This window comes from Pinus tabuliformis, chromosome 1_1, assembly GCF_031772625.1.
Source record: "Pinus tabuliformis cultivar Carrire ecotype Pingquan chromosome 1_1, CPIR1, whole genome shotgun sequence".
NCBI classification, from domain to species: Eukaryota; Viridiplantae; Streptophyta; class Pinopsida; order Pinales; family Pinaceae; genus Pinus; species Pinus tabuliformis.
This window is the reverse complement of record NC_142297.1, coordinates 659,216,391-659,231,552: the sequence shown is the minus strand read 5'-3', so window position 1 is coordinate 659,231,552 and position 15,162 is coordinate 659,216,391. Positions and strand designations below refer to the sequence as shown.

At 38.4% G+C, this 15,162-nt stretch overlaps 1 protein-coding gene across 14 annotated transcripts in view; it reads left to right on the top strand.

Annotated features, from left to right (window-relative positions):
• Positions 1 to 1,073: 1,073 nt before the first annotated feature.
• The window catches only part of LOC149215117 (ERAD-associated E3 ubiquitin-protein ligase component HRD3B-like), an 82,280-nt gene continuing 68,191 nt past the window's right edge, over positions 1,074 to 15,162 (top strand). For 3 of the 14 annotated variants that reach the window (XR_016251005.1, XR_016251006.1, XM_089392522.1), the window contains exons 1-3: positions 1,074 to 1,332; positions 1,447 to 1,545; positions 12,824 to 13,025. Coding sequence is in view for 2 of the 14 variants with exons in the window: in XM_089392529.1 (XP_089248655.1) it covers positions 1,481 to 1,545 (65 nt within the window). In the remaining 12 variants the exon portion in view is untranslated. Of the gene's footprint in view, positions 1,333 to 1,446; positions 1,546 to 12,815; positions 13,026 to 15,162 lie in introns of all 14 variants that reach the window. The other 11 variants (XR_016251007.1, XM_089392529.1, XM_089392530.1 and 8 more) reach the window with 9 other exon arrangements.

Here is a 15,162-nt window from a genome sequence, read left to right as displayed (position 1 = left end):
ATTGTTTCCTTGTATTTTTACTGATTTTAAGCTATCACTCCATTATGGGCAGAGAACTTGGCTTTGGGCCTGAAAACATGGCTTAAATCCTTGAGTCGTTGGCACAGAACTGACAATTTTAGTCTCTGGTCGTTGGCAGGCAAGCTTGTGAGAGCGACTTTGTGTTTCTGGACGCTTTCTTGCCTATAGCATGGGAGTGACTGAGGCCTAAGAAGTCCAGAACATTAGTGGGACCCAGGGACAGACTGTCTAAGTGGCTGACATGTCTTCTAAGGATTTTAAAGCCAATGTTGGATGACTGTGTGTGATGTTTCTATTGATTCCACTTCCTTAAGGTTACATAGGAGGTCGAATTCAATCATAGTAGCCTCTCGTCTCATGTTTACACTAATTGGCTAGTTACTTGGATAGATGTGAGAGGAGGGTGTTACAATTGATTTCTCTGAGATTACTTAAGTCATACATCAACATAGATCCATCTTAAATATGAATCTAATATAAGCTGAGAGGGATCCAGTTTCTTCACGTGCAATTTTTTTGTGAATCAACATTATTTAAATGTTTTCTATAATTATTTATTTTTTTCATTTATATATATATATATATTTAATTTTAATTTTAATTTTTTTATTTTGACCAACATGAACAAAATTTCAACTTTTTGATGATAGACGGACAACATTACACATCATATTAATGAACCTTATGAACAAAATTTCAACTTTTTGATGATAGACGAACAACATTACACATCATATTAATGAACCTTTCGACTCAATAATATTAATATATTGTTAAAAAAAAAACATAAAAAATTTATTATTTTGAAAGAAATTTGAACGTGTCATCTTACGAATATAATACTGTAAACCATTAAATTTAAAAAAAAGCCTATGTAAACCCATTAGTATAAAATCATAAGAAACCTCTAAAATTGTGGCTAATAAGAATGGAAAATATAAGGCTCAAACCCATGAAAATATCAAAAGTAAAAATGCCAAACAAAAGAGAAACATTCATAAAAAAGTGACACAAAAGTGACCAACTTCATTACTCATTTTAAATACTGCAACTTCATTACTCATTTTAAATACTGCAAGGTTGAAGTTGGTCTTTCTTTAGGTGCTGGCGAGGGTTTTAGCGGCTCCGGCTAGAATCTTGTTTCATTCAATGACTCTCTGCCGTTTTGGCTTCCAGTACCTAGCTGAAACTCAACGACCCTGAAGCATTTTCGAGTTTGACATTTTTTTTTCTTCTAGTCTACCGTTTTCTCTTTGACGAAGCATTAGCGGCCATAAATTGTAGCCATGCATGCTCCAGTTCTAGTTATGAGTAAGTATCTTCGACTTTTTGTTCATACCCTCGTTTTGTTTGAAAACAGTGATGTTTTTGTTGCCATTAATGTTTATTTTTGGGGTTTCTGTGGTGTCGATGGTGGTTTTATAGGGAATTGATTTTCACAAACACTAGAAAACAGCGAATGCGCATCACTTGCAATGCCATCAATCGAATCATCGCAGACCATTTTTATTTTTTAAGCTTAAGGTAAAACATGGAGCCCACATGATTGCTAGGTTAATGTGAGCCTCAATCATATATTATTTTGTGAAAAACTGTAAACTATCGGTGCATACTAGGATACAATTAAGATTTAAAGGATGTGTTTCCTTTCTCCATAAAAGGATTATGGTATATCCATTTAGAATATTTTTCTGATCATTATTTGAAACTATCTTTCATAGTTGTTCTGGAAGAGATTGTGGTTTTTATTGCATTTTCAGTTTCAGATCAGTGTCTCAATATTTTACAAAAGATTACAGGGTCTATTTTTAAATGGCATCCCATAAAACTCAAATAAATTAACAATTTCCTTTCAGAAAACCTTATTGGAATCCTTGCAAAGCGCAGGGCTCAAACATAGGTTCAAGGATCATACATAGGTTCATGCTTATGGAGTCTCCCACTTTCACAGGCTTGGAAGGTCCACACCCGTGGCTTACTGTGTTTCACGTGCTCACGATTTCACTGATCTTTCGAAATCAAGAACCTAGGCCATGATCAATAAAGGAGACAAATTGCCATTGATGTTAATTGATAATACTACCAGCTCAACGCATTTTCAACGCATCAACGGATCACATAGTTCATGCTCCCTTTATCATACAATATATCCTAAAAAAGCGTGTTAAGTTCGTGCTCCCTTTATCATACAACATATCCTTAAAAGCGTTTTGGCTAATGGGCACTTAAATTTGCAAAAGGATCATAATTTATGAAACATGGTCAGCTCTAAATGCATTTCTGGTATTAATCAATACATATTTGCTCTAGCGTAAGCCAAATACAAAAAAAGGGTGTGAATGTGAGTGTAATAATTTGGCATTGGCAACAATTTTGAGACAACTGTGGTTTACGAAACACCACACTCATCAAAAGCTTTAGCTAATCTAGGAGCTGGCTTTGGGGTGCGAGTCGCCAGATTGATGTGAGGACAGTGTCTTATTCCAGTATGAACATTGCTTAGAGGTTCCTGGGTGCTCTGTAGATCCCCTTCCTTGTGATGCTCTAATAAATGCAAGCTCACCAAAGATAAAAGCTGCAAATTTCTCAGAGAGGTTTCATTTCACATTAACATGGCTGATTATGACCATCTAGGAATTCTGTGGAATATTTTCTTTCTTGCAGTTTGTATTGTCAATTATGATGAGATCAACTCAAGTTTCCCCTTAAAGCTGGCCGCAATTATCTTTTGAATTCGTCTTTCTTTCATGAAGAAAATATTCACTTATTGGAGTAAAGCTATAAGTGGTTCTTACATCTAGGAAGTATCCATGACTGCCAAGTTACTGATTTAGCTAAAGTGTATAAGTGGCTACCATTTGGGTCCTTCTCCAACAATGATTTTATAGAGAAAATATGTCTGATTTTTGTTGGAATTCTTAGGGCTTTGCAAATATGCAACTATTCCCCAAATTGGAAAAATCTTCTAGATTTGTCATGAAAAGTAGAATAAGCTTCCAGAGTTGTCATGGAAAGTATTGCAGTTGGAATGAGACTTAGGGATTGCAATTGCAAAATTTTGAATGCCATTGAGAATTGGTTAACACGAGGGTTTGATATGTTGAGAAATGAAGTATAGAATAAATTAGGCTTTATTTATCTTCTTGACAATTACTTGTGAATGCTTGTTGGTTTCTTATTAACTTTTATGTTCTCTTCATCAAGCAATTACCAAAACATAAAGATCACAAAAAGACAAAGAACACTTTTGGCTCCAAGCCATCGAAAAATCCCACAAAAGGAAAAGCCCAACCAATCCTTCTTTATAGAATAAAGTCAAAATGAGATATCCAAGAGCCAAGACCAAAACTATCACAAAAATTCCAAGTCAACCCTCCTCCAAGTCTCCTTCAATCAGATCAAAGTAAAAAAAAGTCAATGTTGGTCAAACCTTTGAAATTTCGGGCCTATAGTACCATAGTGTGAGGTGGACTAGGGCAGAAAACTTTGATCTTCTCTCTCCTTTGACTTGCTTCTCTCTCTTATGAATTTGATTCCTTTTCTTCTTAATCAATCATAGAAATAGATAGAAGATGATGTGATGAATGAATGAATCTCCAAGAGGTCTAGTTGACTTGTATATAGGAGGGTTGAATAGATGCCACATAGGCCAACTTGTTCAAGGAGGGCCGACTTGGTCTTTGTTTGACTCTTTGACTAAAAATAAGAATTCGTTTTCGTTTCTTTCAAATGTCCAAATGGGACATAACTCAAATACAAATTATTTTGATCCCTTTTGACTCTTTGAGCATGAAGAACGTGCTTAGACCAAAATAAAACAATAATAATAATGAATATGATAAATAAATGATGATAAAATTACATTATGAAGACCGACACTAGTTACATTTTCAACACTCCCTCTTAACTAGGGAGGTATTCATAATGACACAACATGATATTCTCAAGTTGAAATATTCATATAAGAAAGAATCCAGATCAATAAGCATCAATGATGATAATATCATCATAACCAACAATGTGAAAATACTAAAGCCTTGACAAGTAAGCTCTATTTTTCCACAAGATCAGAGCACAATTTTGGGAGGCATGGACACCATTGCCCCTCAGGCACATACCCCACCTAAGTGTTCTCATAGTATGTCCTCACAAGACCATTTCCTTCTTATACCAAGGACAAGTTCGTCCTCTAGACCATTCTTACCAAGTCCATGTATCCAACTTAGGATGTTAATCCTAGTCACATGACCCAAGAATTTATGTCGCTGATGGCTATCCAATCCACCATTCTCCCTACCAGTGCTCTTCACTAGGTTTGCAGCTAGGTTTGCAGCTGTTAGTCCTAGCCATAGTACATGACACATGGAGAATAAGGTGTCCATTTATACTCCATCCTAGGTTGGGAGGAGATAACCATAAGCCTAAGCTTGTCACATAATACTCAACCTTTCCCTTTAGGAAAGAACTTTATCACTACATTGGCTATTTGTTTATTTATGGAGATCTGTTGTAGCTTCTTGGCTCCTTTCATGCATCATGTCACAAACCAAAGTGTGCTTCGACCTTCCAGGTTCCTTGGTAATCTTCGTCAATATCACTATCATAATCTAATCATGCCATCAAATAGTTCATCAGATATTTTGCAGACCCAAACTTCTTCATAGCTGATTATACAAGCCTTTGTTGCATATGCAGTAGAATCTTGCTTCACATTCTTCCATGAAATTGTAGAAACGATCATTAGTAGTATCATCAATAGAACTGCCAATCTAAATGATGTTTCCAAGATTTGAACCAATCAGCTGCTACCATAATGGTGAAAAACTTCTTCAGTGATATTGTCATCTATTTGAAAACTATCATCCAATCTTCTAGAAGTATATTTTGACTTTAAAATGTTATATTTGATCATCAAATATCATGTTATGTTTTCAACTCCCTCTTTCCAGTTGAGGTAGGTGAACTTCTTCTTTAGCTTTCATGCTTCCATCTAGTTTACTTCATAGCTTTCTCCCTTTTCAAAGTCTTTGTTCTTTGCTACGTTCTTCCAATTCTTCCATTTGTTAGTCAAGTTTAGATAGTTCTTCTCTTGACCCGCAAGCTTTATTAGAAGACTATGAGAAAACAAAGTACAAAGACAATAACAGTAGTAGTAAAGTACTATCTTTTGAGGAAGGTCAACACCCTCTTAATCTTGGACTTGTTCTCCAACCTTGTTCTCACATTAGCACCATGTCATTTCTGTTATCATCAAGGGTTAGATTTTTTTCTTACAACGGAAACGATTGGATGGGGTTTTGTTCTTAGGGTTCTTCTTAGTCCAAGATTTGCTAGGGTTTAAAACCTCTGGATGCCAAAGTCTTCAAGATCTACTAGCTTACAAATTGCAAGTTTTACATATATACAAACCCTAGAAATTTTATTAGCAAGCTCTCTATATTGAATTCATTTCATTCCTTGATTTCAGTATCCTAACCTTTATATGCAAGGAAAGACTTCAAAAGCTAATATATCAATGATCTCTCAAGTACCTCTACACAAACCCTTTATATAATGCACTACTATCTTTCAAGAGCTTTAGATCATTATCTTAACATTGACATAGATTTTTAATTGCAAATAAACAAGTGTTAAAATTGGCAGCTAGGGCCAAACTCCACATGGGTCATCTTATTTATGACAACTGATATTTTTATTAGATTCCTCTCTCGGAGAGGTGTAGGATTGATCTAAATATCATCCGATTCTGACATGTACAAATGAAGATATGAATTTATTTATATTATGGACAAATTGTCAAGGTCGGCCATCAAGCAAAACAGGCACACAAGCCCCCAATTCATCTTCAACGTTGCATATAAAAGGAAGAAGACCTCAAGTCATTTTCACCATCATCTCATCACACATATCTCTCTCTCCTCTTGTGATTGGGCACACTATTCGAGGCAGTCTTCTCTCTCTCCACACGTGTGAATTGGGGTTTCTGTTTGCTGTGTTGACTAGCGTTGACTGAGCTGTTTGACTGTGTTGACTTGATGCGTTGACCTGTTTTGAGTTCGGTTTGGGTGAGGAATCTTTTTGTCTAAAGCAAGCTGCAATTTTGGGCACGAAATCGAGGAGTTTTGACCAATGTTGACTATGGTTAGGGTTGACCGCAGGTTGATTGTTTGACCAGACTTTGACTAGGCAGAATTTGATTGTTTTGAGGGCTGTTTCATCTTGTTGCTTGGAGGCCGAAGTTGACTGAAGTTGACAGAATCTTTGAGGGTCAAATCTGCTCTGTTGACCAACGTTGACTTTTTCTGGTTAGGGCTCTTTTGCTGCTGTTATAATTTATCAGAATTTGTAAATTGTACTATCTCTCTCTGCTGAACTATTGAAGACAAAAAGAAGATTTGATCAAGGGTTTCCCCACATTGGGGTTTGCCCTCGCTGGTGTCTTGTGTCCTCTTGTCTTGGCTTGTCTTCTACTGTTTATGTTTATGTTCTATCATCATTTTACTGACATGTTTATTATTGGGCTCATAAAAAAATTGAAGTAAAATTGCTCTAAAGCATAGAACATACCATTGTTGCCTAAAATTAACATGGTATCAGAGCTGAGGTGAAGACAAAGCCCAAGCAAGAGTGAAAGAGCAATCACCAAAGACTGTTGGACAAGGAAAAAAGACTCAATGAGTTCCTCATCCTACTTCTCGGCTGAAGACAAGCTCCATGATAAATCTGACTATCATGGATGGAAGATGTCTCTTGATTTGACCTTGGAAGAGAAGGAAGTGATGGATTATGTGCATGGTAAAATCCCTGAGCCTCCTTCAAATGCACCGGTTGTTGCGAAGACCAAGTGCAATAAGGCTGAAGTCAAAGCGAAGAAGATTATCAAGGATTCCATTGACAAGCATCTGGTGGCCTATATCTCCGAAAGGAGATATACGACAGGTTGGTTGGCATGTTCAAGGTTAGTAATGCTAATCAAATTCTCTTTCTCAAAAATAAGTTGAAGGATATTAAGAAGGGCAAGGACGAGGAAATTCAATCCTATTTCTTGAGGATTATTGAGATCAAGAATGATCTACTCTCGATTGGAGAAGTCATTCCTGACAAGGAACTTACTCTCACCACCCTTTGAGGACTCCCACCTGAGTGGTATGTATTTAGAACCACTATACTCAACAATGACCGAATTCCAAGGTTTGAAGAATTGATGTCGAGATGCATTCGAGAAGAAACAAGAATGGTGGAGCAAGAAATGCCTTCTAAGAGAAGAAACCCCACTGCATTCTTCGCTTATGCCAAAAGGAGGAATATTGCAGGTCTAAAGGTCATTTCCATGAAAGCTTGGATTTTAGGGAAGAAGGAAGGGCAGGTGCTTTGTTTGCAATAAGTTTGGCCACTATGCAGGGAGTGTCCTAATAAAAGGGATACACCTCGAGATGATGACTATCATAACAAATCTAGGGGCAACTTCAACAACAACAAAAACAATCAAAGGAATGGCAGGTCCAATGGCAAAGGAAAAAGGAATGCGGGACATCAAGGAAATGGTCAACCCTCCAAGAAATCAAGGAACTCCAAGTATGATGAATCCAATGTTGTTAATAATAAGCAAAAGAGTACTATCTTATATCGGTCCTCTCCACTGCCTCTCCTTTGGACACTTTGGGAAATTGGCTGATTGATAGTGGTGCCTCAAGGCACTTCACTGGATACAAGAAAGCGCTCTCTAATATGAAAGAAAAGGAGACAAACTTGGAGATCATCCTTGGAGATGATGCCAGCTATCCTGTGAAGGGAGTAGGGAATGTTACCCTTCAATTGAATCAAGGTAACACTATTCATTTGCAAGAATTACTATATGTACTTGATCTCAAGAAGAACCCGGTGTCCATTTCAACAATGGAAGATAAAGGATTCAAGGTGGCTTTTATCGATGGAAAGGTATGTGTTTGGAAAAGAAATTTCAAGGATGCTTTTACTCTTGGGTTTAGGGTTGACAATTTGTATCAAGTTGGAGGAAGTCCATTGGGAGCCATGTCTTGCGACACATCTCTACAATCTGAACTATGGAACCGGAATTTCGCCCATCTTCATTATAAGGCCCTACTCGATGTGAGATAGATGGTGACATGTATGCCCGAGTTTAGAGTAGAGCATGAAGGTGTATGCTCGGGATGTGCCGACGGAAAAATTACAAGGGGACCATTCCCCTCAAGTAATAGCAAGACCACAAACATGTTGCAATTGATCCACTCTGACATATCTGGTATGATGCCCGTAAACTCCTTGGGAGGATACTTATATTATCTCATCTTTGTGGATGATTATTCTCAAGACTTGGATCTACTTTTTGAAGAAGAAGCATGAATTGTTCACTTGGTTCCGACATTTCAAAGCCTTGATCGAAAACCAATCTGAGAAGAAAATCAAGATTTTGAGGACTGATAATGGGACTGAGTATGAATCCAATGAATTCCAAGATTATTGCAGAGAAGCTGGCATTAAGAGGGAGATTACAATGCCATACACTCCTGAGCAGAATGGTGTGGCTGAAAGGAAGAATCGCTCTATTGTAGACGCTGTCTGTGCCATGCTTCATGATCAAGCCCTTCCAAAGTTTCTATTGGGTGAAGCTGCAAATACCGCCATGTATGTTCAAAACTGATGCCTTCATCAAGCATTGGACTCCAAGACGCTTGAAGAAATGTTCACTGGTAAGAAAACCCGATGTCTCTCATTTTACAATTTTTGGAAGTCCCGTATATTTTCATGTGCCGAAAGAGAAAAGAAGCAAATTGGGTGCATCTGGGAAGAAAGGAATCTTTGTGGGCTATAGTGAAAATTCCAAAGGTTATAGAATTTATGTGGCTGGTCAAAAGAAGTCGAGATAAGTCATGATGTCACCTTCAACGAAGATATGGCCCTCAGGAAGATCAATAACCTTCCTATCCTAAGGAAGGACAAAGAAGCTGACATAGGAAATCATGGTGAAAAAGAGGACGAAACGATGCCTGATGTTGATGAACCTATGGTTCCTATTGATCCACTCCCTCATGAACCTTCCTCCTCCAAGAGGAGACCCTCATGGCTTAGGGAGACTCTCGAAGATGCTAAGAGGCACATTGCACCAAGGGGGACTTTCCATGAAAGTAAAAAGCCGAACAGGAACCAAGGATATTTGACCGCCATGAGCACTATCATTCAAAATGAGCCTTCATCATTTGAAGAAGCCATGAAGCAACAAATATGGAAGGATGCTATGAATGAAGAATACAAGTCAATTATGAAGAAAGATGTCTGGGATGTGGTTCCTAGACCCCAGGACAAATCGGTTGTCACTTGTAACTGGCTCTAGCATGGAGCTGATGGAAGTGTAAAAAAGTTCAAGAATCGCTTTGTTGTTTGAGGCTTCTTTCAAAAGGAAGGTGTAGATTATGATGAGATATTTGCACTTGTTGCCTGATACACCGCCATCTGCTCGATCATAGCCCTTGTTGCCTCGCAAGGATGGAACCTACATCAGATGGATGTCAAGACCGCCTTCTTGCATGGTTCAGTCAAAGAGGAAGTCTATGTGGAACAGTTCGAGGGGTTTGAAGTTCATGATCGAGAATCTTATATATGCAGGTTGAAGAAAGCTCTCTATGGATTGAAGCAAGAACCTCGGGCTTGGTATGAGAGGATCGATAGCTATTTGATGAAGCTGGGATTCAATAGAAGTGAAGCCGATTTGAACCTTTAATTTAAGGTTGAGAATGATAAACCTCTCATTCTGGTACCTCAAATTCTTGGCCTTCTGAGAAAGACTTGGAGTCGTGGAGAAACCCTCTTATGAGGGTCCTGTATGAGATGGACATTGAGCTCTGGGAGCTCCGGGGGGCTTGGGGTACTTCTTGGAGCGGTGAGCAACCATAGGGTGAGTGGTTCAGCCTTCCCCTAGTGGTTTGTTGTGTATAGGGTGAGTGGTTCATCCTTCCCCTGTGATACCCCTTGGCGACATGTGAGCAGGACGAGTGGTTCATCCTTCTCCTGCCAAGACATCCTACACATGCAGTTCGGGACTAATGGGAAGTACCTCTCATCTAGCCAATGAGTAGGGAAATGAGGATAGGGACCATAACACTGCCGATGGACGCATCGTGTACTACTGTACTCCCTATGCTAGGATGTCCGATATTGATCTGGGATCAATGGGAATTGACTTCGGGTCAGTAAGAGTGGTATGAGACACTCTCTTTTGATTGGGACTGACTTCGGGTCAGTAGAGAATGGTATGATACATTTTCAGTCACTTCTTCTTCTTCATAGTTCAACAGAGCAGAGCAGTGCATGGATGGCAGAGATGGTACAGATTGACAAATGGATTAGCAGGTGGAGTTCTCCCTAGTTGAGAGAAAGTGTTAAAATTGGCAACTAGGGCCAAACTCCACATGGGTCATCTTAGTTATGACAGTTGGTATTTTTATTAGATTCCTGTCTCGGAGAGGTGTAGGATTGATCTAAAGACCATCCGATTTTGACATTTACAAATGAAGATATGAATTTATTTATATTATGGACAAATTGTCAAGGTTGGCCAGCAAGCAAAATAGATACACAATCCCCCAATTCATCCTCAACGTTGCATATAAAAAGGAGACCTCAAGTCGTTTTCACCACCATCTCATCACACATATCTCTCTCTCCTCTTGTGATTGGGTACACTATCCGAGGCAGTCTTTTCTCTCTCCACACATGTGAACTAGGGTTTCTGTTTGCTGCGTTGACTAGTGTTTACCGAGCTGCTGGGAGGCTGTTTGACTGTGTTGACTTGATGCATTGACCTGTTTTGACTTCGGTTTGGGTGAGGAATCTCTGTCCAAGCAGGCCACAGTTCTGGGCACAAAAATTGAAGAGTCTTGACCAGTGTTGACTGTGGTTAGGGCTGACCGCAGGTTGACTGTTTGACCAGACTTTGACTGGGCAGAATTTGACTGTTTTGAGGGCTGTTTCATCTTGCTGTTTGGAGGCTAAAGTTGACTGAAGTTGACGGAATCTTTGAGGGTCAAATCTGCCCTGTTGACCAGCGTTGACTTTTCTGGTTAGGTCTCTTTTGCTGCTGTTATAAATTATTAGAATTTGTAAATTCTACTATCTCTCTTTGCTGAACTATTGAAGACTAAAAGAAGATTTGATCAAGGGTTTCCCCACATTGGGGTTTGTCCCTGGCTGGTGCCACATCTTGTGTCCTCTTGTCTTGTACTGTTTATGTTTATGTTCTATCAGCATTTTACTTACATGTTTATTATTGGGCTCATAAAGAAATTGAAGTAAAATTGCTCTAAAGCATAGAACATACCATTGTTGCCTAAAATTAGCAGATTATACATACCTCTCTCAATCTTACCTAAACCATCCTTGCAGAGATTTGATTCCTTGACTTTTTCTTTAGTTTACATTTTTCATCTTCCTCTAATAGAGATACTTCAGATCTTGCAGACTTCAATGAATTAGATAGGTTGGCCTTGTTGATGCAATTTGTCTTTCTTTTCTGTATAAGAAGGAAATCTTGGTAGTATGTCTGCTTCATATTTTTGTGCCACAGAGATGAACTTCAAGCACCTTCATATTTCTTATCACAATCCTTACTACAACTAGATCTTTAGGCTTGGCATTGGTAATATGATTCCTTTTTCAGAGGGTATGATCCTCATGATCAGAGATAGACTTTAATAGTTAAGTTTCTTTCCACATAGTTTACAAAATTTCAGTCCCTTCCACTAGATAACCCAGACTTTTGGTGATTTTCAAAACACAATGTCATATGTTTGACATTCAATGTAACATGGTCAACAAACTTCTGTCTATAGCATATATTATGTCGTAACGTCCCACAGGTCTACTCATAGGTTGCCAACTTGCCACTAAACTTGGATTTCTTTTTTTACATAGAAATTCATTATAAGTATTTCTGAACATGACTACTCAGACTACTCAGAAAATTTCGTATGCCATGAATAGTTCGGACCTTGGATAGGTGTTTTGTTGCTAGGTGTCATTAAATATGTATTGAATCTGTCATAGATATACCTTCCATGCTCTATCGCAGTCTTTATCATAGGGAGATGAAACATTGTTTCCATGTTTGGCACTTCTTGTCATGTCTCTTAAATGAACTTGTTACATACTTCAAGAATTCCATAGGGGTATAGTTCCAGATTTCTCCTTTAGGACCTTTATATTTCAGACCTTTACTTGTGATTTTTCAAGTTTCCTAGAGCTAGTAACTTCATATGTATGTGTTTTGATGAGTTTGAAATATATATTCTTCTCACAAGCAAATACATGCTACTCATGGTTCCAAAGGGATAGAAATTTGCCTCTATAATAGTTTGGATTGTCAAGGAATTTGGAGGCTTGTCTTAGATCAGCTTCACAAAGTGTTCAAGTCAAGCTCTGCTATGATTTGTCCACAAGATCACCCAATCTGATTATACTTCTGAACTTTGCATCAATATAGGAGACTGACCCCCAGAAACTTGCATCATCATATACTTCAAATTGGCTTGCATTCTATAGAAAGTGTAGTTTCTCATTAGGTCACATAGGTGCCGTATTATTACAGGAAATTATCCACAGGCACTTGCATCTTCTGTTACAAAAGTTTGCATTATTTGCCTACCGGAACTCGTATATACATGAAGATTTATGTAATCATAGAGATGATATTAATATATGGTCCTTACATATCTCAGAATTCTTTGTCACAACTTTTCTTGAGATTGGACTCCAAAGAAAGAATAATCTTGGACTGATAGCAATGCAGATCACAAACAAATATAAGTCTCAGACTTCTTGGATCGGATGCTGCAGACTTCAGATCAATAGACTTTAGAACAAAATCACAAGTTCGGAACCATGCTATGGACTTGATCAAGTGAATGCCACAGACTTTGTACAAGATGAATTGGACCTAAGAGAGAGAAGAGAAGACTCCTTGCTTGAATAGACTTTTTGTTGCTCCTTGGGTATGCTTTCTTCCTGAATTTTGGTACTTGTCATATTGTTAATAGTAGAGATCCTAGTGTGTCTTGAGAGGGAGATAAACTGCTGTCAGGATGTCTTTAAATATGCCAACAATATGTGATCTTCAATCTGCCTTCCTTTAACCTTCGCTCTGATTCCATGTTAAGAAACCAAGTATAGGCTTGATTTCTCTTCCTGATAATTACTTGTGAATGTTTGTTGGCTTCTTATTAACTTTTATGTTCTCTTCATCAAGCAATTACCAAAACATAAAAATCACAAGGAGACAAAGACACTAGAAATTATTGAATGGACAAAATACCAAGTAAGAAACATTTGTTGAAATGACATTTGTTGCACAAAAGGGCCCAAGGAGACTTTTGAGCTTCCTATCAATTGAATATTTCTATTGGAAAATTTACAATCTAGCTGGAGAAGTAGAAATTATACAAAAATAAATTAGATGAAGAAATAATAAACCAACCGAAAATTGAAATATTTCCAGATCACCTGGCTTGGATCTGTATCCAGCTCAGGGTGCATATTTACCAAAGTCCTACCCATCTAGATTAAACTACTGTAAAATACAAAGAATGACAGAAATACAAGAATTTCATTACTGCAAGGAAATCTTGGGCAGTGTCAGTAGCAGAACTGATGACTGGTACGTTATCCAATATCAAGCTCCTGAAAATATCTTCAGGGATCAAGTTCGTCATAAAGAGAGAAATAGATACCTAAGAGCAGCAACACTTTCCCAAGAAAATGTCCAGCATGTGCTAGCCTCAGCTATATTAACAAGACTTGCATTGAACCATTATAAAATACCTTCTGTGATTTGACCATTTTCCACTGTGAAGGCACCCACAAGAAGTATATAGGGATTTAATTTTACCTTATGCAAAAACATATGGAACTTAATAACTAAAAACATTTATAGATTAGCTCCATGAAAAACTAATGTATCAAATATTCACACATCGGTTGCCTTGGAGCTTGAACAGGTATACCTATACTATATGTTACACAGGCATGGGCTAGAGCCTTGTTCGCCTGGCATAGATAAGAACTTCTTTGGTATTGAAAGCTGGCACTTATGCCACTTCCTAATATCATTACATTGGTCCAGAAGTTGGAGGTTCCATATATGGACTTCCTAAACTTCTGGACATGGAACTCTGCATTCCATTGTGCCCTTGTTGCTTCCTGTTATTGCTGTTGTGACTATGACTGTCGAGTTTTCCATTGAGCACCTATTTGTGGTGACATCCTTGCCGTTATAGCTAGATGGTCTCCCACATTTTGACCATGAACTGGACCAAGTGGACTTACATACTGTCACTGGGGTGGTCCTGTGATATTTGTCTCTGGAGACAGTATGCAGAAGTAGTGGGTGTTGGCACTGCAGCAGTTCCATTTAATAGGGTGATCAATGTCCCTGCTGAATTGGCTGGAGATATTTGAGTGCCTGAAACACTACAATGATTAGATAATTTATGTGGCGCACTTGTTTGTGACATGCTCTGCCCTGCTTTCCACTGTGCTGTATTTACAGCAGTGGCATTTGAATTCATAGCAGAAGCAAGGGGTACAACAGGACTGGGTGATACTGTACTTAATGGGCTACCCACATTAAACTCAACTTGAAATGCCATATGTCCTGTTGAGATGGCAGTTTAGAAGCAGCCTGATCCTGTTGTTGCACAGAGCCTTTGCTTAGTTGAGGGGATGGTTGTATTCCAGCATCAAATCCTGTTTGACGAGGCATAAGCTTTTGGTGAACAACCTGTTGGGATTGCATTGATTTCCTTTGTTGTTGTGATGGTGAAGCTAATGGAGGGATGGAAGAAGATGCTGCTTGTTGTGAGATATGCACATGTTGCTGTGGCTGTACAGTAGGTGGAGATGACATTGATGATTGTTGGTTTTCCATGGATAAAGAAACCTGAGACTGCTGCTTTACTGACGATTGTTGCAAATATCCCTTTTGATGCTGAGAAAAGGTTGAGGTCTGAGACAGGATACCTTCTGCCTGCACAGGACCTTGTGCTTGTTGTCCTGTCATCCTTGACTGTATCACTTTTTTCCCGGACTGCAGAGAACTTGGACCAGTAAAAATCCTTTCTCCTGGTGCTATCT